The sequence below is a fragment of the Anticarsia gemmatalis genome, chromosome 23, assembly GCF_050436995.1.
Source record: "Anticarsia gemmatalis isolate Benzon Research Colony breed Stoneville strain chromosome 23, ilAntGemm2 primary, whole genome shotgun sequence".
In the NCBI taxonomy this organism is placed as follows: Eukaryota; Metazoa; Arthropoda; class Insecta; order Lepidoptera; family Erebidae; genus Anticarsia; species Anticarsia gemmatalis.
The window spans coordinates 86,265-112,317 of record NC_134767.1 but is presented as its reverse complement, the minus strand read 5'-3'; the positions used below and the strand labels follow the sequence as shown (position 1 = coordinate 112,317).

The following is a 26,053-nucleotide window of genomic DNA, read 5'->3' as shown; positions in this document are numbered from 1 at the left end:
GGATCGATTTTCGTATCTGACAAAAAGTTGACTCAATGTCACTACGTACTTACAAATGTCAAGATTACTTTGTGTAGGGAAAGGTATAAACATCAAAGAAACGTAATTGATATATAACTAACATGCTTTTATAATAAGTTTCTTAACGCCGTAGGTACTGGAAGTTCATACACAATCAATGTCTATAATCAACTTACACACCATCTGATTCCAAACTGGGCAGAGCGCTAGTATGTGAGTATGGTACACTTGTAACGAGCGGAGCATCGTGATTAAACTAGTCTCTGTGAGGCGTCCTCTCTCCGAGTGGATTCGATTTCCCGTTGGTCCGTCCCGCTAGAGCCACCAGTGCATCACACGCCGCACTTCCGAGCGCGCCGGCTGTACGAGACCGTACTCACGCCATAAAAAAATATATTTAAAAAGTTCCGCGCCGCGCTGTCACACGCAAGCGCGCCATTTACTAAGTTAACTGTCAAATTCATATTTTTATTTGAAAGATATATTTAGTTTGACTTTTATAAATGTTAACGTGAATTGTGCCACTTTCATCTTGTGTTGTGATTTATTACGACTCCTGCGGTGCTCCACAACATGGCGAGATTTACATTCATATTTTTGGTAAGATTTTATTCTTATTTTAATTTAATTTAATCACCTACATTATGGCTAGAACTACAAATTTTTCAAAAGAACTTCAAAAATGTCTGTCACAAAAACTTCTTCGTTATAGTCCATTTAACCGAGCACCTAGAATCGAGAGCACACATAACTCAACGTTCAGTCTCGACAGCGGATACATGTACTGCATGTACCGAGATATTACACACTGGACAAATGAGTTCCTCGAATGAAACTCGAATAAAATTAACTCATACATATAAACTAGATACATAGTAGATGCATCGTTGGTAGAAAGCAATCGATAGCGAACTGCGATCGCATCGATATCGTGTGATGATAAAACGAGAAACAGATCGATGTAAATTACATATTGTACGAGATACATTTCTCGGAGACATCGCCAGCACCTGCCTCGCTCCGGTGGACACTCGGTAATGGTTAGTTTGCTTTTGGGACCTCACAGTGATAAATGACAGTAACCCATAAACGTAGAGAGCATAAACATCGTAACGAAGGCGCTAATGTTGTGGAATCTTGTAACGAATTTACGAGCTCGCTGAAGACTATTACAGGAGATTTATTTCACATTTCGTTTTGCTCATAAATAATGTGATTAATGTTAGTAATATTTAAGCTGTCATTTTACGACATTTTCATCATTCATTTTGTCATTATTAAAGTAGATTTATCTAAGTTTATTGATACTCACTAAATACTTACCTCAGTAATAGTTTAATGCATACCTTTGAGTGCAACTAGTTGAGTGTGCTCTCAGCTACGAATGCCTTACTTTAAGGTAAGAAGTATTCAACGGTATCCAACAATTATGCAAAGTGATACAGAATGTATTCATGAACTAACTAACGGCGAGTAATTTCTTTTTGAGATATAAAACGAGGAAAATTTCCGACCATTTATTTAAGTAATAGTTAGATGGCTACTGCGTAGGAATTATAGGCGGGTAGTACGAACTGAGTGATTTATGAAATACTCTTCAATTCCTTATAATAACAAAAGTGAATATAATAAAACAACAAAACTATATGTGTAGATACATACTTTTCTCTTTGGTAAGTATATCTCGCGTTTTCAGTTTTCCATATTGTAAGCAGAGTTTATTAAACAATCGTCTCATGTGACTGTGCGATTAGGTCAAAACGTCTACATAGTATCATACTTAATTTACCTTCTTTAACAATCACCTCATACTAATAGTTTCTGGTTAACCAAGAAAAATCTAGTTGTCTTGACAGTCAAATAGCTAATTTTATCACTTCTGAATAAATAACGGATAGCGTATCTGGTGAATTGTTGACTGTGTTTTTCATATATTTGGTTCGTATACAAGCTCTAAAATTTGTGTGACATTTTTCGAAAGAATTCGTAACATAAAAGTAGGTTCTAACGATGAGTGTGTAAAGCAGTTCGATGAGTATTGTATTGTAATATATTTGGATCGTGTTTGCGCCCGGACCGTTAGACCTGCGTCATGTATTTATTTGTGAACAGAACAGTTTCCTTAACGGCGCAGTGTTCACGGAGCGCCGGTGTACTGGTCAGTGTCACAGTGTGGGATGCAAATCAGCTGAGTTCACTCGGACACTCGACACATAAACAAACTTTCTCTCAACAATTGGTGCAACAGCCTTGCGGCCACTTCCACTTTTTTAACAGTTTCATAAAAAATGAGGATTTACGAACTTTTTATTTTTTTACAACTCGCTACGCGACTGCGTCTGCGTGGATTTTCACAATTGTCGTTTTATTTTACGTCGATATTGACAAAAAATGCGAAAAGCAACTCTCAAACAAATTACCTGGGTAACATAAATACTGAACACTTTGTAGTTCTTGTCTATAAGTCTCCATGTCATCTTAAAACGCTTTGTTTTGTGTAGTCCTTTGTTTCAACGCGATCTTAAGAACATATCATCATTTACATTTCATGCTCTGGTTAGAGTGATGTTTTCTTTGTCACTCGGGCAATTAACCAGCTACTCGTAACTGTTAATTGTACCTGTTAACCGTGAGATTAAAACTATAGCCAAGCATACAGGAACCCAAGACCCTTCCTAGTTTGAGTTTTACTCCTAACCCCCTTACGGTCTATATATTTCAAACTAGAGTCATATTCATTTATTGTAACCTTTTTATTTCACTGCTCATCTGACATTTTATTGCTAGTAAAATGATCATAATATTATACAGCAACTCAATAGATCGATGTTTTCATCAATAAAAGATCACCCATCTGTAACCCGTCCGCAGTGATGTGGTTTAACCTAGTTCCATGTGTAAAGCCATATATTAAATCGTGTTGTTCCACTGGCCTACTGACGTAATTTTATATAAATCTTTCTATTTTCACGTATAATTGTGGCAGCATATAAAATGTTCGTCACGCTGTCACGCACGCAATCTCGCTCATCTTCGTTATAGCTGTAAAGCATGTCATCACGCTACTTGCTTTAAGGGCCAGCCAGATTACTGCTGCAAACATTTATAACAGAATATTTCGACATTTAACTACATAATTTTAAATTAGTCTGAACTACATAGCGATAGGGAGAATTCTGTAATTATTAATCTAAAAAGTATATGTAAGACATGGTGTATCGATAAAATACTTTCTAAGGTGAAAATAAGTAATTCAAAATCGATTAACTATGCAAAAAATACGTGAATGAATTTTGATTTTATTACTCCCATTAAGACGGAGCGCGTTGATGTCTAATGTACTGGCAACTGTTTCTTAACAAATTCGTTACGATTTCATATAATTACGTTTTAAAAGTAAGTTTCTTTGAGTTATGTAGTTTTTGTATTATTTTATTTAACAAATATGTACAGAATAATTTACTATTTTTGTCGAAATTCATCATATAATTATTTCAACTCCAAATCGCTCCTATTTGTAGAGGTTTTTAAGTATTTAAGTACTACAACTGCGTAAATTGAATGAATTACTTGATTGTTTTTTTACACTAGGCAGAGTAATATTTTTCGACCGAATTTCATGCGAAGTATGTCACTCAACCACATAAGGCTCCACGAGCCCACGCGGGGCTTATCCGAGGACATAGTTAGTACTAGTCCCGTTAGGCTTTCTCTCGCCTAAGCCGGGAATTAAGGCCGCGCACTGATGAGGGAAAGAACACCATATATCATAATATATTGTAAATGGCGATCTATTGAAAGCGCAATTAACAGCTGTTTATAAATGGATTGTTTTTATGTCACGTTTCACTTTAAACGATGATTCATTAGCGCCGGCGACGCCATACTTGATCACTTTATATTTATCTCGTATTAGAAGAATTCGCTCATTTATCATCCTTTTCAGAAGCTTGAAATATACGCTGTCTTTTTAAATATAATTGAAAAACTAATCGGTAATGTTATGAATAATTCGGTCACATACACAATATCCATGAAAGGCATAATAAATTCATCATCTCCTATTTCGTCGGTATTTCTGTTATTGTATTTTCTGGACGTTGTTTTTATTGGTAATTATAGTCATTATATGACTAGTACGGTGTTTTATAAATGATAGCTGACCCGCGCAACTTCGCTTGCGTCACATAAGAGAGAATGGGTCAAATTTTTCCCCGTTTTTGGAACATTTTTTACTGGTACTCTGCTCCTACTGGTCGTAGCGTGATGATATATAGCCTACAACCTTCCTCGATAAATGGACTATCTAACACTGAAATGATTTTTCAAATCGGATCAGTAGTTTCTGAGATTAGCGCGTTCAAACAAACAAACAAAGAAACTCTTCAGCTTTATAATATTAGTATAGATACACTTAAATTTTCTCCTATTTACCAATGGAACTTAGCATTAGAAACATTTTACCGCTATCAAAATTATCACAATAAAAATTGTTACAATTATCCAATATTTACTAAGAACCAAGATGACAATGTTTGAACGTGACAGATGAGGTGTCACGATGACAAACAACTGTCACGCGGCGTGCCCTGGGGTCAGTGACCCCGTGAACTTTGATCTATGCACAATTAATATTCAGATATTCAGAAAACAAGCTCCAATCAGCTCAGATGTGGTGGAAATACCACTAGTATTAATGATTACGCTGACCTGAGCATTAACTATAATTTAACCTACATTTGACGAAATAAAATAAAAACAAAGCTATTTCGTTCTTTTCCAATACTTTTAGCCTTTCTGTTAGTAAAATGTGCAAGTCATTCATAAAATGTTTCATAGAAAAATAAAACAATTCATTGATCTGGTCAAAACAAACTACCCGGGACTATCGTAATGACCTTCTGTTGAATCTGACCGCAATGGCCTGGCGATCGCCAGGTTATCGGAAGTCACACCTTCTATTTCCTGAAGAAGCAAAAATCTATGTGGTACTGAGATCTCATGGAAGTTGTTCCTGACACTAGGTACCTGATCCAAATGAATGATCACGATCAAATATATTCATAGCCATCTAAGTGTATACCTAAGAAATTACTTCTTTATATTGTTTACTCCACAGTAAAGAACAAGAAGCGCTGTGATAGTTGTAAACTTGTTAAGTGTTAGTTGGACGTTTCCTGAGAATGTTCGCCGCTGACCGCAGCACTAACGTTTACTAAACTCGTTCGTTTGTAGGCTGCGGTTTAACTGCCGCCTGCCGCCAGTCACTGGCCACAGTGAGGCTTGTTTACATGATGAGCATATTAGGTATATGGGACAATTATCGCACTTTACGCATGCGAATTACGGTACACTTATTCTTGTTTGCCAAGGAGATTCTTGCATAAATGACTAAATAAGTGAAATAAGTCTTTCCCACAATTAAAGAGAGAGAGAGAAGTCTTTGAGTCTACCAAACTGACTAACCCCCGGTTTCTGAGTACATTAAGCGGTAGTTTATCTATTCAATAGCTTTTTATTTATGAGTTTAAACGCTATTGAATAGATAAACTACCGCTAAATGTAAGGTGTAAGGTAAGTGCAGGTTGAGCTGAATTTATGGTATCAAGAGCTGTAACTGTGACTTAAACAATATCAAGACTCTACGCAAAAACATAAAGTACAAAAATCTGTTTACTCGTTGTAAGCTGGAAGAATCTGTATGAGGAATAGTAATGGAGAAACAGCTATAAAATGTAAGATGTCATTCACCATTATAAAGTGTTAATTGTCATTATTAACATGTGAGTGTGAGCACGCTTCTATCATTATCGCAATACAATACACTTACTCTGTAACAAGCAATTCACACACTACGAGTGTGTGTTATTGTTTCTTCTATTGTGGTCTCAGTGGCCAGTATTCTGGATCTAATATAATGTATATATTATATTACGGTCTGTCATAGGAGTATATCAACCTGCTCAAGCACACTAATTTGTTCCTTCTAATAAATGAGCGCGTATAGTTAATTTGTTTGGAAAGTAGGTCGGATCTACGTTCACTGAGATGCTGACACCAACAACAAATAGGAATCAGTTTATTAGTTGAAGTCTCCTCTTGCTTCTAATTACTTTCGGTGTGAAAATTCTTAGGAAACGAATATAATCTGTGGGGAAGAAAAGGGCACACACAGTATGACGTCATCGATGTGTGGTCAGTGCGTTATCACCGCGTTACCGGCGTGTTACCGTTACCGGAGACGCGTGACCTTCACCTAGAGCCGCGCGCCGCCGGGTCAATGACCGCGCCCTACTTACACCTCCACCGCGCTCCACACTCCACACAGAACGAGTCGGGACAGCGAGCCTTCTTCTGATGGGATCATGGACCTTACACAGTTAATAGATTTACTGTTAAGCTGGTTTAATGATCGTACCAAATACGAATGATCTGGAATCTCGAATTAACCCTGTTAATATCGAAATTAATAAGATTCCTTTGAGATAAAAGATTCTATCTTTATTAAAGGAAGTGCTAGGAAATTTATAATTGCATGTCGGGGAAATCATGACAGACTTAATCACAAAGGATCTTGCTTCTCGCGCACTGTACGGTATTAACCGATTCGATACGAATTAACGCATTGATATTATGACGATAATTTTATTAATAGTAAGATAGTTCTATCCAACTCTCAGCTCGAATAGGGTGAACATTCTGAGTGATGAAAATATCGGCTTTATGGGAGGACTTGAACTATGGATACAGATATGAATAAGATTCTCACATTACTCGTATTATTATAGCACGTGCCGTACTGTGATACTCGTAAGTTCCAGCTAGCTTCTAGCTAGTAAGATGTAGTAGTGAGTAGTCGGCGGGTGCGAGCGTGTAGCGCTAAGCGGTCGGTCGCGCTCTGTTTGTGGCGAACTAACGGCCACACGAGCTGTGCCACTGAAGAGATCATACGCCAAGTCGTTTACACGAGCTCATTGTAGTTAGAGCAATCAACATCTGCATTTAAGCTCATACCACGTAGTGAAAATATTACAAAACCATTACAAAACCTTCTAGTTACTAAGCAAAAGGAGATCCGTCAAGAATCAGATTCTTACAGTAGCCTATTAGATCAATGATAAAAATAAGTTATGTTTGTGAATTATTGAAGTCATCTTGACGGTTCCAAGAAAAGAGCTTCCTCATTACTTTCCTTTAAAACAATTTATAAATACTTGCACCTGTCTCATGAAAGTGCAATTTAGTGCGAGTCTTGTAAAAAATGTGTGTCACCGTGTCGTTGGCGTCACCTCGCTACCACTCGCCATCGCTCGGTAATACTCGGCAACACTCGGGAGATCTCGACAATGCTCCGCTCCTAAGATGAAAGGGAACCACTTGATATGAGATTTCTTCTTTGATTATAGGGTTAGTACTTGTCAAATGTAGTGCTATATGTTGTGCTTAATGAACATTGCGGTTGTGATTACAGACTATTCATTTTCTTCATTTCTTCTATTGTTTTCCTGTAAACTCTGTAAAGTTCATGATGTCATCAAAACGAAACAGCCATGGCTGCCTAATAGGTATTAGTCCCTAAATCAACTTAATCGAACCGCGAGCTTTCCAGCTTCATTAGAGCGGTTACTACAATATAAAAAAGATCCATATTAAAAAAAACTTGTTTTAAAGATATCCAACTATCAAAAAAGTGCGTACGCTCTCAGAAGCTCACAAACCGCGCAAGTAGCGGGTGCAGTGCGCCGCATAATGACATATCAAAGTAACCGCGGCTAACTGCGTGTGACAGGCGTGACAGTTATGAGTCAACAACATGGCGCCTCTCGCCGGTTGTCGCCGAGTGTTGCCGAGTGTTGCCCAACGACATCTTCACAGTTACGTGCGTATGTAGGCGACACGCGACAGGCGGCGGCGACACTGCTTTATTGAAATATTTACAGGGTTTATTAGGGCGCGACTATTGAGAGATATTTGCGCAAAACAATAAGCCTAGTTGTGCGGATGTGCGATACACGCGGTCACGTTGAACAGTATTTCTATCATTGAAATATTTGTCAAAGACATAGTTAGAGTAGCGTCGTGAATGGAGAGTGAAATTATACTTATACTTATGAATGACGCTAACGACGCATAGTTTTTCTCACAATAAAGATTAAAATCCATTAACGCGGCTGAGACGGACTTCAAAACTTTCAGTTTTCACTTACGAGTAGAAATTACTCGTACATACATACTTACATACATACAAAGATTACGGAGCACTCAATGTAAACATCAAGCGCCATATAATTAGGAAAAGTTAACTGTTCGTGTATTAAAGTCATGCGCATTAATGTACCACCACTTCATTTACCTTTTATGGCTCGTTATAACATTCTACTTACGGAGATGTAAACCGCTGCACACCTTAATGTTTGGTTCGCGGATCCGCAAGGTTGTTTTGATTAAAACATTTAACGGACACATCACCAAATCCCTCGCTGTTATCTACCGTTATTGACAGGAAAGTTTATTTCGAAACAAATCACAAATTATAATTATCAGAAGAACGGCAGAGTGAAATCATTTCGCAAAACATAACCCACTTCAATTTGAAGAAATCATCATTTCACTTTCGTGTAAATTAGAACTGATGTAAAAAAAACAATAAAACAAACTTTCTAAAAATCAAAAACGTAAATTAAAGATTTCAAACTAAAATTAATTTGTTATTTCAACTTCGAAATTCAATAATTACAGAATAAGATTGCTATTCTGCGAGGTAATTATTTATTTTCGCGAAGGAATTCACTGAACAGTTAATAATAGAGACACAATAGAAATCAAAATAATCGTAGTTATTATAATAATGAACGTGACACATTTTCCATGGAGGCAAGAATACCACAGATGTTACAAAGATCTTTGAATAAATTTCAACTCTCACGCGTACACAATACAGGGTAATTTAGCTCACACATTTCGAGAGTATTTTATTAAGGAATGGAGAAACTAATGTTGATGTAATATGATTGTAACAAGCGACGCTACTCATTGTGTTGTGAGGTCAATATTGTTTACTTCATACATAAAAATGAGCGCGTCATTTTGATTTCATAGTGGCACTTGACGCGCGGAAATTAAGCGCTCAAAAGCAGTTGCTTTTCCTATGTAGGGTCTTTAACATTGTAAAACGCAAGTCTTAGCTACAAGAACACGAAACACTTCGCTCAAATACTTCAGTTTTCCTAAAGCACAGTAAAACGTGTAAGACTGAGGGCTTCTTTCATTATATTCCTGTGTAACCTGCGCTAAACTTATGTACTTTTTCTTACTAGATCGTAAGCTGTAGCGCTGCCTATAAGCGTAACTTTAAGACTGTTTCACTAGTTGAATTTTTCGAGATTACTTTTAGAAGAAAGCACCTAAAATTACTCAGTAAAAGTCCAAAAAGATATACAAAGTCACTTTCCCATAGAGCCAGGCGTTACGCTTCACCCGCCAGTCTCCGACACGGTCAACTATAATAGAATTACAGCTATTAACCTCCCTCGTTACTCCACAGCCTCAACACATGAACACACGCAGTAATTGGACAATCTCAGATAATATTCCGCAGATCAAGTGGACCAACAAATTGCCATCATTTGAACCCAAATTATATCAATGTTTAGAAAACTATGAGCAGTTTCAGTGAGAGTAGAGTCTGGTTACGGAGTAATCGCATGGGTGGTCAAATTATACTGTTTACTGAGGTCAAGTTCATGATGGCTGGCCGTTTAGATAGTCACGTTTCCTTCCGTGCCACGGAGCACGTTAAACAATAAGTATATGTTGATGAAAGTTAAAATTTTGCCTCAGGCATTTGCTACAATCTATCTTTAGAGTAATTGGTTCAAACCATTCTTTAGTTTCGAGATTTCAAGAGATGTTTTTTTAAACGAAATACTTCTATATCACTTTTCATCCTTAGACAAGAGTTCGTTGTAACATTAAGATGCATTTTAGCAATACAACTTACTCCAAGATGTAACTTCATCATAATCAGTAGAGTGGTTATGTGGTGAAAGTGCAACCAGCACTAATCACCTTCTCATTAGCATGTACGAGCGCTTCAACACTCAACAGTCTAGCCTCTGTTCAGTGTGAAGGCGATATTGTTCGCCACTTATATCCTCGTGCATACTGCAGATTAGTGCAGATATATGCAGCTGACCTAGAATACATCGCCCACTTAACAAACAACACTGAGTGGAAGAAACGTATCGCTAGTACTATAGGTAGATAGAACGTACAAGAAAGTAGTTAATATATGATAAGTAAGTCTATTTTGTAAGGGTAATCTCCAAAACTGCTGCACTATTTTTCGAGATTATTTTAGGTAAGCTTAAGTTATTCCAGAGGGGCTACGCTCTGAAAAATGCTTATAATAATATGTACTATAGGTAGATAGAACGTACAAGAAAGTAGTTAATATATGAGATAAGTAAGTCTATTTTGTAAGGGTAATCTCCAAAACTGCTGCACTATTTTTCGAGATTATTTTAGGTAAGCTTAAGTTATTCCAGAGGGGCTACGCTCTGAAAAATGCTTATAATAATATGTACTATAGGTAGATGGAACGTACAAGAAAGTAGTTAATATATGATAAGTAAGTCTATTTTGTAAGGGTAATCTCCAAAACTGCTGCACTATTTTTCGAGATTATTTTAGGTAAGCTTAAGTTATTCCAGAGGGGCTACGCTCTGAAAAATGCTTATAATAATATGTACTATAGGTAGATAGAACGTACAAGAAAGTAGTTAATATATGAGATAAGTAAGTCTATTTTATAAGGGTAATCTCCAAAACTGCTGCACTATTTTTCGAGATTATTTTAGGTAAGCTTAAGTTATTCCAGAGGGGCTACGCTCTGAAAAATGCTTATAATAATCATTAGCTGGACAGGCGATTTCAATAAAATTAGTACTATAAAAATAACTTATTGCATAAGCTTTGCACATCGATATAAAGTCAATCGATGTGGATTCTTAATAATCCTTATTTTATTTAATTAAAACTAAAATTGGAAGTTCAAGCCGTTATACCTACACGATGTAAAATAATCTATTATTATTATGGAAGTCGGAAAGCACAGATATTCCTTTCACGCCGGCTAACTATTACAGCTAGTAAAAGCTACTCGTAGTTATAAACTGTGTGGAACTAATCTAATTCGTGTTAAACTCGCGCAGAAATTTGAAACGGTTAGTTAGTGTAACTGGTACTATGGTAGGTTCTGCAGAGAATTGCCATTGAAAATTGAAAAGTGGTTGTAATCATTTAACGTTTTGCTATAACGATGGAGGAAAATATCGAGCAAAAACCTAACACAAATAGAAGTTGTTTAAACAGTTTAGCGCGGTGGACTGAGACCTCGAAGTGCTTTTTTTGAGGGGACACCATCGTCCGTCAAACTAACTTGTCTTAAGTGAAGTGGCGAAAGTTCATCCAACTTCTTATTACAGTGAAGTAACATGTTGTTACGATATACGTAGTATTACCTAGTCACTGTCCGTCACCTCGCCTCGTCACATGTGACTTCATATAAGCTCACGTTACAGTGTCACTTGATAATTTCCTGACGCACTTGTTACATTCCTCTACATGTTATAGGTACAGTCTGATGTATTAACTCTGCGTCTTTTGCGAACAGACTATAACTACTTGGGAAGATAAGTAAAAAAAAATATTTTTTAGCTTTACCAAAAGTAAACATCCTGTAGTAAAGAAAAGAGTTCTCAGTACTCTCATGATCCTGAAAACGGTTGTAAGACATTTATGATCAATCGAGTCATACGATTATATGAGCAACTTGACACAAATGCTAGTATTATCTGTTAGTTAGTTTGGTGAACTATAGCTATTAGAGCAGGTGTATCAGTAAGTGTTGGTGTAGAGCGTCGTCGTCGTCGTGTAGCCGGCGCGGCGGTATGCGGGTCAGCGCGGTAACGGTGCGCCGCGGCTCCACGCGCGCTCCACCGCCGCCTCTAAGTGGAGCGATCACAATGCCACTACCAATACACTCATACTACATACTAGGTCTCAAGCTGTTTAGACTTAGAGAGCTATGCAAAACTATCAGCTCTCCAAACTAGATAGTACAAATGCTAGGGCAGCCACAAATCTGTAACAAGATAAGTACGATCTCGTATTCTGTAGAGACAACATGTCATTGTGTGACGACTTTCATGCATGGGGCTTGAATATGAAATTAGTAATACCTTTGTAGCATATCTGTGATCTATGATTGAGATAATCTTGCATTGATCAGAAAGCTTAGTTTGCTAGTCGGTGGTACAGACAAACTCAGTGAAAAATTACAACGACATGAATCAACTATAAAGTTAGTAAGTGCAATTTATAAGCTAGATATGCGTGCGAATGATTTCGTGAAATCTGTTAACGTCGGAGTGATATCGTGAGTGTTGTAGATCGTGTAGAATGTTGAATGGAGGCGAGCGGCGCCGCGCGGCGGCACAAACACCCATTGCCCTAGAATTTTGATTAGAAAAGCTTTATTTTTTACGAAAATTTGCGTAAACGCCGATTAATTCTTGGAAGCTGTTCGTTCTGTTTCCCGTTACTATTGCTCACGCACAAATATACATTCCGTTTTGATTTCAAGTCACGCCGAAAACAGTATTTAAAAGCTTATAGAATTTCCCTTGTCGGGTAATGGTTAATATCGTCCCCCGTCTTTACCATAACATAGGAGGTCGTGAGTACGATTCCAACGCGAAGCGAAGCGAATGTATATAATTCAGATAATTCTGTTAAGAATGTTTGTTGCATATAGCGGTGCGGACTTTTTCAGTACATGTAGCTCTGCATAAGACATTCTTCGTACAGGAATTTCCCGAAAATAAATCTCTACCTATCTCGCTCTAATATACTGGCCAATTGTTCCGCAAGGTCACCCCCTCATCTGCATTGATAACAAGATAGTAAATAATGCTACTGATTCAGTTGAACTGAGTGGGAACTGTGTCCAGTGCGAGGTGTTCAAGTATTCAGCGTGCGACAGCTCGTCCGCGCAGGTATTGGGGCGGGCGTGCGCGTGCGCATGCGCGGCACCGCCTTTATCTAGAACTGGGTGTGCCAGTGGCCTGCTTGTTCGACACACTTGCACTACACTTGTGTCGTCGCGTGTCGCGGCTCGCTGTCAGTCACGGACAGTCACGGTGCAGTGTGGCGCCACTCATTTGTTACGTTTAATGATAAGCTCGTTTAGATCATGATTGATGGAGGGTTACAGGTGGTGGTCTTGTAACTATTAACTGTGATCGTTTGACGCTCGCTCGGAACTAGCGTCTATGTTAAGATACATAGACTGTATGATAGAGCTTTGTAGAGATGACCTTAGATCTCGTGTGTCCGCTGTCTTCCTTGATGGTTATGCATATCCTGAAACTTATACGACCAATATAGGAGTCCATACTTAGTACCTACGTACATATTTTACGTATCACGACAACTTGCTTAGATGACAGTGGACAGAGAATTCTTTACACCAACACAAGTGGTTTACTGACTACCATCTAGCCTAATAATTAACTTTATTTTATATCCCGGATCAAATATTAACAGTAAATGTTTTTATTTCCAGATACTATGCATAAGCAGTAGAGCGGTGCTCCCGGAGCCGACGGCCCCGCCGCCCGCGAGCGCGGAGGCGGACGCGAGCGCGGAGCCGCGCGAAGAGACGCTCGGAGACACGGAGGACCCGCCCGAGGGATACTATGCCTTTGTTGAGTCACCTAACGCCACACCACCCAGGTAATAAGGAACAGAACGTATTTGCGTTTAAAACGTCTTGAAGATTATGTCTGTCTTCAAACACATCTCAGGTACCGATATTGAAAACAGGTATTTTGCTAATAATACAAGTTTTCAGTAGTTTTTTCTGTTTTTTCTTCAGCATTGCAACATACAGACTCCCACCGAGGGAGTCTTCCCTCCATTGTATTTGGTTTATAGGAATGTAATTTAGAATATAATTAACCTAGCATTTTATTGTTCTTACACTTGTATTATATCAATAAATTGTATAGTCCCAGACATACCTGACCTCTACTGCGAAAGTTTTTGTTAAAAAGCTTCCTTCACATTCCTAAGCTTTCCGTGACATATGTCAATCATGCGTGTTCCCTTTCTGTCAGTTGTAAATGACAGATGTTGAACAGTTCATACAATAGTGTTGTCCATGTGAGAGCATGTTCAAACATCACTCATACAAGTCATACATAAATACTCGCTATTTCCTCGTTACTTTCACCTCGCGCTTGACGCTTTGACCGAACACAATACAACAAAAATTTAAAGACCTGTGTCGTTAGTAGGGCTGTCACGTCTAAGTATGAAATAGCCAGAGCCTTAAAAGCCAATCTTGATGCACGACTTATAACGCACTCATGCACTCCTGATACTCAGCTACGAATTGAATTAGTTTTCCAAACCAAATTAAGCGTTTTGGAGAGTTGGAATTGGAAACATTCGACGAAAGAATTTTTGGCTTAAATAGATTATACTTATTATAAATACAATATTCAAAATATGACGGCTTTTCAAATCCATTGAGACGTAGACAGCCCTGTTTATGAATAGTATCAGTATTGAGGTGTTCAGTAATAACACATGTGTGGCCACGAGAGACGCGACCACTTTCACTAATAGCAAACAATCTGCGAGCGTTAGCCGCCAGCCGGACGTCGCCGGCGCCGGCCTCTCATATATACGAGATATTGTGATGAATGCTTCCCTGTATGGCGACTATTAGTGACCAAGTTCCGTGTGAGCTTTGTGTGAGAGCAACTTTATTATGGAGATGAAAGTGCATCTATTGTCACTCGCTTTCCTTTCAAAAGCAGCTGTTCACGTTGAAATTGTATGTTTTAATGCGTTTTGCCATTAATAAATAGTACCTAATGCGATTTTATTACAGTCATAGAGTTACTTTTTTTTAAGCATTCTGTATGATGGTGTGTTTTCTAAATCTTTGGCCATCACTTCACTCTATCCTCGACTTGGTTTTTGGGAATGAAGTTTATTCAGAGAACAATATTTTGTTTGTAGAGTTCGTCCGCCGCCGTACCGGCAGGTGGCGTCGCCGTGCCCGGAGGTGGACTCGACGCGGCCGCACGTGTCGGCCAACAACCTGTGCGGGGACCTGAACCGCGGCGTGATCCCGCGCAACCCGATGGGGCAGAACCCTAACGGCGAGCCGTACCCCTTCGAGCTGCTGCGCAACCAGACGCTGCGCTTCCTGTCGCGCACGCTGCCCGTGCTGCGCGCCGACGACACGCTGCCGCGCGTGGCGCACCTGCCGCCCGCGCCCTCCGCGCCCGCCGCGCCCGCGCCACTAGTGCCCGAGCTGCAGCATAACAGGTAAACCTTTCTGAAGAGAAGGAGTTTTCATTGCAGCCATGATCTATGGTACCTTTAACCGACTTCAAAAAGAAGGTGCTACATTCGAATGACTGTTTTTTTTTTCGTTTTCGACGATTACTCCGCCGAATGTACGGATTGCAAAATTCTTTTTTTATTTGAAAGAGTCATTGTCATTTTTGATCTTTCACTTCAAAGTTAGACAAAAAGGGATTCTTTAATGTATTTGTTTTAGAAAATTATGTGATCGAAGTACTAATTGAGTTGGTATGACATAAAGACCGAAATATAAAGGATTCAGTAGTGTTAGTACTCTTAATTCGTTGATTAATTCTGCGGGCCAATATCTGTGGATGACGAGCCGAACAAAAAACACTTTCTTTGGCGTACTTTGCAATCCAATAAGAATACCTCGGCAAGTAGCTCATTCCACCGTGTATTCGTCCATGGCATAGGTATGCAATAATGTTGCTCTATTCCTGCAGACTGGAGGAGCGGTCTCGTCGCTCACTGGACATGTCAGACTCATCCCCGTCAGACTCAGTACCGTCGCACGCGCTCCGCGCCGAGCACCGCGCCGCCGGCGACGACGCGCCGCGGGAGAGCCGCAAGTTCTGTGACGGCGGCGGAGTGTGAGTATACATACATTTATATTAAACGTTCTACTTACTTCTAGCAGTAAGACCCACGAGCAGGAACATGAGATAAGCATACCACTTACTTCATATAGTTCCTACCGCTATCTTATTCTTCAAAAAATTGAATCAATTCCCGCACTAAGAATTATTATTGCTCTGTGTCGCGGGGACTTTTACAAACATACTAACAAGTACTAACAACGGACACAAAGTACAACCAGACCCGAAACAACGATCTGTGGCTCGCACAAATAATGATCCCCTGTGGGAATCAAACCCACGACCTCCCGACGCAATGGTAGCGGTACTTTAGCAATATTAACCAATGCGCCATGGTAGATTTTATTGATTTCGACTGCCAAAAATATCCAACACATTTCGTACCCTGCAGAAACCCTGCTGACTGCATCTATACAACAAAACATTCAAAATAAAACGAATACACATCAAATAAAACACATAAGTAAATAATAATTAGGCAGATTTATTACAAACATATAATTTAACGAATACATAACACTGTGACACTGCACACTATGAGCGACGGTCACCCACACTCAAACGTATCACTTCACCAATGTTTATCACTTCTGACCAGACTGTTCGAACATACTCACTATCACTTTACACATTTAGTACCAATATTAAATAACTGTATCAAATGTCCCACAACAATAAGGTCTACTACCCACATTCGAGTACATTGATCATGTGCTTTATACACCGTTTTCATCATAGAGAAATAATTTATCAAATTAAATAACCCTAACTTGCATACACATCTGAACATTCGACCAAAGTATTTCAACTATACTCGGGCCATTTCAAACGTGCGAACTAAGTCATGTCATTATATCGGAGTCTCTCGCTCGCACTTACACATTGTCACATTCCTATATACTTTTGATTATGACGTAAGTAGTTCGCACGTTTGTAACGGCATGAGTATAAATTCTTTCCTTGAAAAAAGTAATCTACACGTTACATTTCTTATCAGACAATCTTCATCAATTCCGAAACAGTTATTTTATACTCTATTATAAATAGATAGTTTGTTTTTAATAATTCGAGTTACTGATACATCGAAAGAATTTTACAAGGGAGTGTTCACATGTGTACACATTTTAACAATAATTTCCTAATAACTTAACGACATGATATAATTTAATATAGTTTCCATACAAGCGTGCGTCGCGACAGGCATCTCGTGATCACTTATATATTCTTATTATAAGCTAACAATATCATACGATATTGAACTTTAAATTATAACAACTTAGAGTTAAGTTTACTCTGAATACTAATTTGACTTGGATGATAACACATATTTTCCGCTTATAAGCTAATTGACACAAAAAACTGTTGAAGTTTATTTTTCTCTGAAACAGTATGTTACTGACATTTTGAGAATAAATAAATATTTTTGTTTTTATTGCTTTCAATATGCTTTTACAGATTATGACGGCATTATAACATCCAAGTCAAATTACTAGATAATATAAAATGTATAAAAATATGCGCTATGACAGGTTTTTTTACAAAAATGATTGAAATGTAAATGATGTCTCTCACTATTATTTATATCAAAGCTCTTTGATTGTGTGCGTTTATAATGTTCCACTTTAAACATAACAAGACGCGTATATGGAATTAACACTATCAATGAGCACTATCATGACTTGCAAGTTGTCCAACATGTGTGGCGAACGCAACTCAATACAATACGACGATATGTGGTATGTTAAAACGCGAGTTGATGCGTTTCTTTGTCAGCTATTATCAGCTATTGTGTTTGGTAAAGCTGCGTTCGTAGTTCACGCAAGAAAACTTTTGTTTAAAATCTTTTTTATTAAACGGACACTATAAAAATGAGAATATCCTAGTCTCTAAAGCCGACCTTCACTTCGCCGCATAGCTATATTTTGCAACACCGTTTCATGACATGAGTTGCCATTCATTCACTAAACAATAATCGCCGCTAAAACATAAGCTATATAAGACCATTATTATAAAGTAATAGCACATTTATAACGTTTAATGTATTGCTTAGAACAAGATGTTGGTCAGCTAGGAATAATGAAATGTTGTTATGTCTTGAGCAAGGAGTTCAGGTCGGACAAGACGATCTCCAGCGAGTTCTGCGCCGTGCCGTCCAAGATCTTCACTCGGTGGTCCTTCTCGATCTGAAATCATAAATACCACAAATAAATAAAGTATAAAACAAGTAACATAATCTGCACATAGCAAAAACCTAGTCCTTTTTATAAGAGTCAAAACATTAAACAGTACTAATCAGAGTCTATAGGTGTCAATCGCATTAAATTTAGATCATTAGTTTTTAAACTTATCGCGAACAAACAGTCAAACAGACGCAGTTAGGAACTTTGTTTTATAATATGTAATGAATTAGTTTTCCACACTGGCTATCAGGTCCTCATAGTTGTAAGTGTGTACACTGTACGTACCTGTGCCCTATACTTGAGATGTTCGGGCCACACGCAGGTCTCGAAGTAGCCGGGGATGTCCGGGGGGTCGTACACGCGGAAGCAGCGCCGCGCCGCGCACTCGCCGTACTCCAGCACGAAGTAGTAGCTGACATACAACATACACACATATATTATCTACACTACACAATATACATAAGTAATAATCCACAGTAAGTTGATTATTTACGCCGTAGAATAATGCACTGAAAAAATACTACATAATTAAATCGAGGAAGCTAACCTATGTATACTTGTTCACAAGCGGTAAAACCGGCCTTAAATAAAAATAGCTTGTTGAAAAGCTCTAATCTTTCAACTTCATTATGATATAGTAAAGAGCAAGTTGCTATTATTAAAAAATAAAAGAATAAGAGAATGTTCTTACCTAAAATCACACAACTTGACGATAGGTTCAAAGTTGAGTACAGTGAAACCCTCCACTATGAGGAACTTCTTGCCTGCTATCTTGAACTTGTCGTCACCGTCGAGCTGGTTGCTCTCGTGACTCTTGTCGTCGCCGTCCATGGTGGAGCACACGTCCTTGTACAGAGAGTCCATGTCCACGGAGGACAGGATGTCGTAGTTGTTGTGGTCGAGGGTGCCGCACTTCACGTGATGCGGGCTGTCGTCCGGGTAGAAGTACTTGTCTTGATGGAATATGTACACGGGCACGATGACGTCACGCAGTCTATTCGAGAGCGAAGTCTTTCCTCCGCACGTGACCCCGGATATGCCGATGACGACCCACTCGTTTCTATGAGCCATGCTGCAGCTGGTGCTGGTCGTAGTACTGGAGGAGGCGGTGCAGGGTCGCAGAGTGACGAGGAGGTAGGTGAGGCGAGGGGTCAGAGGTGCGCGCGCACGTGGTACAGCGTGAACGACATGAGCCCGCCCACGAACAACAGGCCCCAAGTGGCGAACAAAAGAAGAGACCACTTGGGGTCTGGCACTGCCTGGTACAATAATGATTCTGAAAACAAATGATTATCAATGTTAAGTTTCGCTTCTATACTACTTACTGCTCAGTAAATTAACCTTCACACGAAAAGATCATGGTTCAAACCTTAGGGAATGTCTAATGGACTTGGAAATTAGTTGTCACTTGTACACAAATTTACACAATCAAGTAAAGGATTATAACAAGATCTGTACAGCACTTAAAAGTTCAGAAATATATATAAAAAAAATGACATGTCGCCAACTTACAGCTGATCAGCAATATCAAAGCCTCAATCCTCTCATACTGAGAGAAAACTCTTATTTCAAACAGTGCAGCAGTAATAGTTTTATACTCAATGAAAAGTCTGGCAACAGTCTCAAGACACTCTTAGTTCTAACATAATAATAATATGTATTTAAGTATATGTGTATATGCATAGTCACAAAATTGGTATCAATCATGTGCCAACACAAGCTATAAATACCAAGATAATAATAACTAAATTATGCCAAGTGAATTTATACCTTATTTCTATGTAATTAAGGATATGTTTTAACTGTTATTGTAACAATTTTTATGTAGAGTACTTTATTATGATGCAATGATCATTTATCAATGAGTTACAAGCACAAATATATGGTCTTATAAAATAGTTTCTTGTCAGCATAATGAATTTATTGCAATATCACAGTAGGCATAGTTTTTGCAAGGTAGTTTGATTACCTATATAGATAAATCTTGTACTAATACATACTACATATAAATGAAGAACTGAATGTAAAACATACTAAGTTTCTTTCTGGAATCAAATCACTAAAGCTGGCTCATTGATAGTGGCAAAACCAATTCTTTAATGAACTGCAAAAATAGTTAAATACATCACGCCCAATTACACATTAGTTCTGTGGAAACAGTTTTAAATATACTACAAAAGTAGCCATCACAATAATACTATACTAGACCACTATAAAACTTATTTACTAATATTATTAGAATGAAGTGTGTAGTTACCTTCGTCAATGAATGGATAAGTGTTAATCCAGACAGCTAGCAGCAGGAAGACTGTAGCCGTTGTTCCCAACACAAGCTTGCCGATCACACTGTCAGGAACATCCATGTATGTGCATTGTTCTCACACTAGTTACTACCTTATACACTTAACAATACAGTACTATTTCAAGTGCAGCACTTTTAACAGAAGTGGTTATAGTTTTTTGTTAAAGTGTAAGTTTAACTACAGAAGAGCTCAGATTCGAAATCTTCGAAAGTCTCAGGTTCGTCGGGGAACAGAATAGACTTGTGGTCGTCCACTTTGACTTCCAGTTTATCCGCCAGTGGCTTCTGTTTTATTGCGCGCTCCACGATCTGTAACAACATACATGTTGATTAGAAGACTGCTGTAGAAAAATTTTGCCTTTGTCTAATGCCACTAAGATTTGTAGGTGATTTGGCCGCTGACTGACTCATCAATTAATTATTTGAAATAAGGATATCACAACTAGCAATCTACATTATTATTCATTGATTTGCAAAAAATACAAGCTACAGATATACACAATTCTAGACAAAATGACAGCACACAAAAAGAGATTAGAAAGGATTGAAAAGATTATGTTTCCAGTTTAGTTACATGATTGTTAATATTGAACACCTTGATATGCATCACTCATTTACTATATTTTTATCAATTAATACATTAAAAACCTAATTGTATGGATATATCTAACAACTAAATAGTTATATTCTAAATATAAACCTTACACAACAGTGTGAAAAGTGATGTTGCTTCAATCACAAGTGACATTGAACACAATGATAATATTATGACAAAAATTAAATAAAGTTATCATTAAATAAATATAATTAAGATGATAATTATAACAATAACTAAATAAATAACATTAACTAAGGACACTAATTAATACTCATCTTAATAAACTAAATTAAATAAAAATCCAGAATGTTCTTTTGGTACCAACACTTGTTTGTCATCATCAATGAATGACATGCCACACGTACATGTTCACCTAATTCACGCCCCGACAATGTTTCAAGCAATTAACCAAAATCCAGTGAATCAGCCATACAGTGATCTGAGCAGCCTGCACTACTATTACAATACACAGTCTTGCAACACAATGATAACACAATTTTACTGCATGATAATAATAGTTTTAACAAGTCATTGAATTAGTAATGACTAACTCAAAATGTTACTACTATGTGTATTCCTCAGTTGTTAACATGAGTACATAGTGTCAATATTAGTTTATATTATCTACTGACTTTAAAATTGCTTCCTTACAGCTGATATAATTATACCTATACTAATTTATCTAATATGTTCTATATTATCATATAATATCACAATATCTCATCTATCAGTGTTTAATCAATATAAACAGAAAGTAGTTACATGCTCTTCAAACACTAATCTATATCAATTACATAACAATACACAACAAACAATAAGTATTCACTATTAATCTCAACTGACAAAATTATTCTTGCAATGTAACTACAAAAATCCAGTTTCAATTTGATATTATTACTATTGATCATATTTCATTGGTACAAACATAGGAATTTTAATAGCAGTAAAACTGGAGAATGATTCAACAAGATACTTTCACACACTACAGAACAATGTTATAGCGTTGCTGTAGTAAGTAATACAAATATTATTGTGTACTTACTTTCTCAGTGGTGGCGGAGTCAGCGGTGGGTTTGGACAGTGCCAGCAGTTTCTTGATGTTCTCCTCAGTGATCTGCTCCCTGGACTTGCTCACTGCCTTCACTCTCTTAGTCTTGTTCTTGAACAGTCGCCGGTGATCTGCACATGTCACACAAACACATGTATTAACACTGACTCAGCAATACACTATGCTACACTATTCCTTGGTTATTTGTTCATTACTGACTTTTTTCAATAAGGTATCTTAGAATTTCACAATCTCTTGCTTAGTCAGCGTTGTTTTCAAGCGTCACCACGTTTCAAAGTGCGGCGTTCAAGTGCTTGTTACATAAGATATTGTATAGTAATAAAATGTGAAGCAATAAACTTAAAATACGTGTCATAAAGTGCCGGCCGATTACGTCGCGTAGTGCCGCGCTGTGTCGTGATACCGGCTTAATTATACGGACTAGAAGGCGGCAGTGAGGAGTTGTGACGTCATACGAACCTTGACCCGCCGGCCGCCGCTTCCTCACCACGCACTCTGCAATAATAACATTGTTTCAAAAAGTTTGTCAACATTCATGCCGGAAGTTTTGTAACTGTTAGTACACTAACACTATTTAACAAATTTATATTTTACGTCTTAATAAACCGTACAAATATATATCTAAAATAGGAATCTGTAGGAAACCATAGAAAAATAAAGTAAAACTGTAATAAAAAACGTAAAGGTTATGTTGTATTCTTTACGTAATAAACTATGTTGTATGTACTATACCTTCTGGGTCGACGAGTTCGAGAGCCTGTCGCACTAATGCTGAAGACATCTTAGTACAAATAACAGATTGAAAAACATTTATGCACAATTTACACAAAAATTCTAAACATAACCTTAAACCAAAATGTGAATGTCAATAAAATTAACTGTCAGTGTATCAGATTCGTTTCGTTTTAACGTTACGTTAAGTTACACGTTGCGTTTCGTTGTCATTACTAAAATAATATCAGCAAATAAGTATCTAATATTAATACAGTTAAGATAGTAATATGTGATTTCGTGTATTTTGTTTGCATTTTTAAAACTAGAATTGTTTATTTAATGGTGATTATTAATTTGGTAGGTTCTGTATGCTGTACCGCGCTATCAACGGCGACAGTGAATCCTCGGCTGGCGTAGAGCGACGCGAGGACCCTGGACCAGCACCACACGCGCAACACGCACACCGATATGAAGTCAGTACACATAAAATGATTTATGTTATTGATACCTTTAATGGTAAATAGTTTGTATTATATTAATTAATGCGTAATGTCTCATGTGCAGGGTCCACCGACGCCATGCCCGGCGCGAGTGGAGTACGCGACGCCGGTGTTCGCCCGAAACTACCAGGGTGTTTGGCGCTACGTCGTACAGATACCTTACGAGGGATACTTCACGCAAACCGTTGAGGTCACCAGGTCTGTACTATCTCATATACTAACTTACATTTGACCAGGTAGAGCATAAACCTCAACCAGTTTCTAGGTACCAGTCGTCTATCAGCTCGTTTTGCCACGCTCACTGTAGTTTTTCAAATGCACTTCTTCAATATTCGTCAGGAGATGAAGAACGCTACTAGTGTACCTACCTCAATCGAACAGTATCAATATATTTTTTATTAAAATGATTATTTGTTTTCAGATGCATGCAGTCTCGGTGCCACTACTTGGACGGCGGGTGTCTGTCGTCACCGCGCTGGGTGTCGCTCCTAGTCGCTGAGCTGCACTACCCTCCCAGGACACAGCCGCAGTCTCACATACAGGTATAATTACTTTATTTTGTAGCTTACGTTTAACCTTAGCCAATAACCACCAGATGCCTTCTTGAGCTCGATTCATTGTCTAGAGTGAGCAGTTGTACTTAAACTCGATATTTTTGTATGTTCCAGGATTACCAGCAGTTCGTGCAGAACCGCGCCGGCACCGCGGAGGAGACCTCCACCGACAAGCCGCCACACTGCGACGGACACGACGAGATGGGATGCTACCAGGTACACACATACCTACATTGCACTCACGGCTTCAGTGCTTAGATATAACATTTATGCTTATCAATAGTGCTACAACGGATAATAAATTTAAAAAGCAAGCAATATAACAATTGACTGCCTTCGTGGCGCAGTGGTTTAGGTTGCCACGCTGCTATCTTTGCGTCGAAAGGTCGTGGGTTCGATTCCCACCCGGAGCAATTATTTGTATGATCCACAGTTTGTAAATTACCACAATGTCGTAACTAGGCTTGTGCTTGTTTCTTCGTACTAACGTTGTATTGTGTGGCGCAGGTCCGGCTGTACTACGACTGGTTCCTGGTGCCGGGCTCGTGCAAGTGCTGGCGCCCCGACTACTTCGCGCGCTACGTGCGGCGCCGCCAGAACAACGAGCTCTAATCACTCCCCTCTCGCAACACTCTCGCCTCTCTTTCCTTCACCACGGTAGGCTTCGTACCACCACCCCTGACACTTTCCTGCCAGCACGGGTAAGGAATATAAAAAGACAATCGTTACTTATAAGCTTGTAACTTCAATTAATTCGCAAAAGGGCGAAGTAACGTCGACCTGCGCAATTTGTACCTTCTACGTCGTCCTAATAAATTCCAATATCAATGTGAATGGCTACTAAATTCACTACATATGTCTTATTTGTTAAAATCAGGCGGTTTTGGTCTTCTTCACATATTTGTAATTAATAGAACTACAAGGTATAAGATTGGCAGTTGATGATACCTCCATATGAAATCATAGGTATCATTCAAAAGGAAGTACTTATTTCTATGTAATGTATGTAAAGTAAACCTCGGTGCTCTCGCTAACTGATCGTTGTGACATTAAGACTGTATTTATATATTAATTGTAACTTATGTTTAATTAAGGTAAGTATGTGCGTACCAAAATATACTTATTAAAGGAGGTGAGATCTCTTTGCAATAAACATAATAAGATATTATATACAATAGAGAACCCTCCATAGAAATCCGTACGATTATGAATTCAATACATTTCCTGACAAATATATGCAAATTTTAGATAATTTTGATTCAAGATCACGCTCAAAAAAACACATCTACATTTCCTGTAGAAATACTCGTTATTTAGATAATATAGATACTTACTTAGTTAACACAATATTATTTAGAAGCTCAAATTGCATTTATATTAATTTGTAATTATGTAAAGATGTACATCAACCATGATTTCTTTTACTGATTCGTATTCACGAAGAGAATATTAATACATTCAAAGAATATAGTTTAAGGGAACATGGTTTTTTAATCACGAAATAGTTTAACTTATAAACGTTAATCATTGTATTGCAACGTTGTATCTTATTGCAAATAAACGAGGTTCTTCAGAAATAACTTGAGTATAATTTGATGAATATAATAAGATAACAAAGACTATGTGAGTGACTGTATAAAAGTATGTATCAATATGCATCATCACTTTATAAAAATTTGAAAAGTCACCTCGTTTTACTGTAATTAAGGTTATAAAACAGAAAGTAAATCCTTAAAGCTGAGTGATTCAACGTGTATCAGTAGAACACATTATATCGGCGGTGAAGCGTGAGATGTGACAACACGAAACATTCATTTCATCGTAATCAATTAGTAATGAACCGATTAATATCACTATAACATTTGATATTATATTCGATTACGATATTTTAATGTTCTAGATGCAATCAAATAGATATAAACATAATAACAGTAATGAAAGTCATCCAAACATGAAATAATGATGGCCACTTCACCGCCGATATGTAGCGTTCAATGTAAGTTAATAGATACTTATTTATTTATATCTTAGAATATGTTAGATGTATCAATAAAGCACTTCGACAATAATAA

The 26,053-nt window shown here is 37.9% G+C and overlaps 3 protein-coding genes across 4 annotated transcripts in view; 1 reads left to right on the top strand and 2 right to left on the bottom strand.

The window, feature by feature from the left end:
- Positions 1 to 374, bottom strand: part of LOC142983043 (alpha-tocopherol transfer protein-like) — a 6,566-nt gene extending 6,192 nt beyond the window's left edge. Inside the window, exon 1 of one of the 2 annotated variants that reach the window (XM_076129837.1) lies at positions 202 to 374. In XM_076129837.1, coding sequence (XP_075985952.1) covers positions 202 to 267 — 66 coding nt within the window. In that variant the 5' untranslated portion in view covers positions 268 to 374. Of the gene's footprint in view, positions 1 to 197 lie in introns of both variants that reach the window. The other variant, XM_076129839.1, reaches the window with a different exon arrangement.
- spz6 (Spaetzle domain-containing protein 6) lies at positions 334 to 26,053 on the top strand. Its single transcript, XM_076129836.1, has 9 exons — positions 334 to 621; positions 13,649 to 13,818; positions 15,115 to 15,426; positions 15,912 to 16,058; positions 23,289 to 23,400; positions 23,492 to 23,625; positions 23,849 to 23,969; positions 24,096 to 24,197; positions 24,489 to 26,053. The coding sequence occupies exons 1-9, from the start codon at positions 595 to 597 to the stop codon at positions 24,591 to 24,593; spliced, it is 1,230 nt and encodes a 409-aa protein (XP_075985951.1). The 5' UTR covers positions 334 to 594; the 3' UTR covers positions 24,594 to 26,053.
- On the bottom strand, positions 16,529 to 20,717 carry LOC142983045 (nicotinamide riboside kinase 1). Its single transcript, XM_076129840.1, has 4 exons — positions 20,502 to 20,717; positions 18,936 to 19,520; positions 18,530 to 18,656; positions 16,529 to 18,247 (listed from the first exon to the last, which is right to left on the bottom strand). The coding sequence occupies exons 2-4, from the start codon at positions 19,313 to 19,315 to the stop codon at positions 18,152 to 18,154; spliced, it is 603 nt and encodes a 200-aa protein (XP_075985955.1). The 5' UTR covers positions 19,316 to 19,520; positions 20,502 to 20,717; the 3' UTR covers positions 16,529 to 18,151.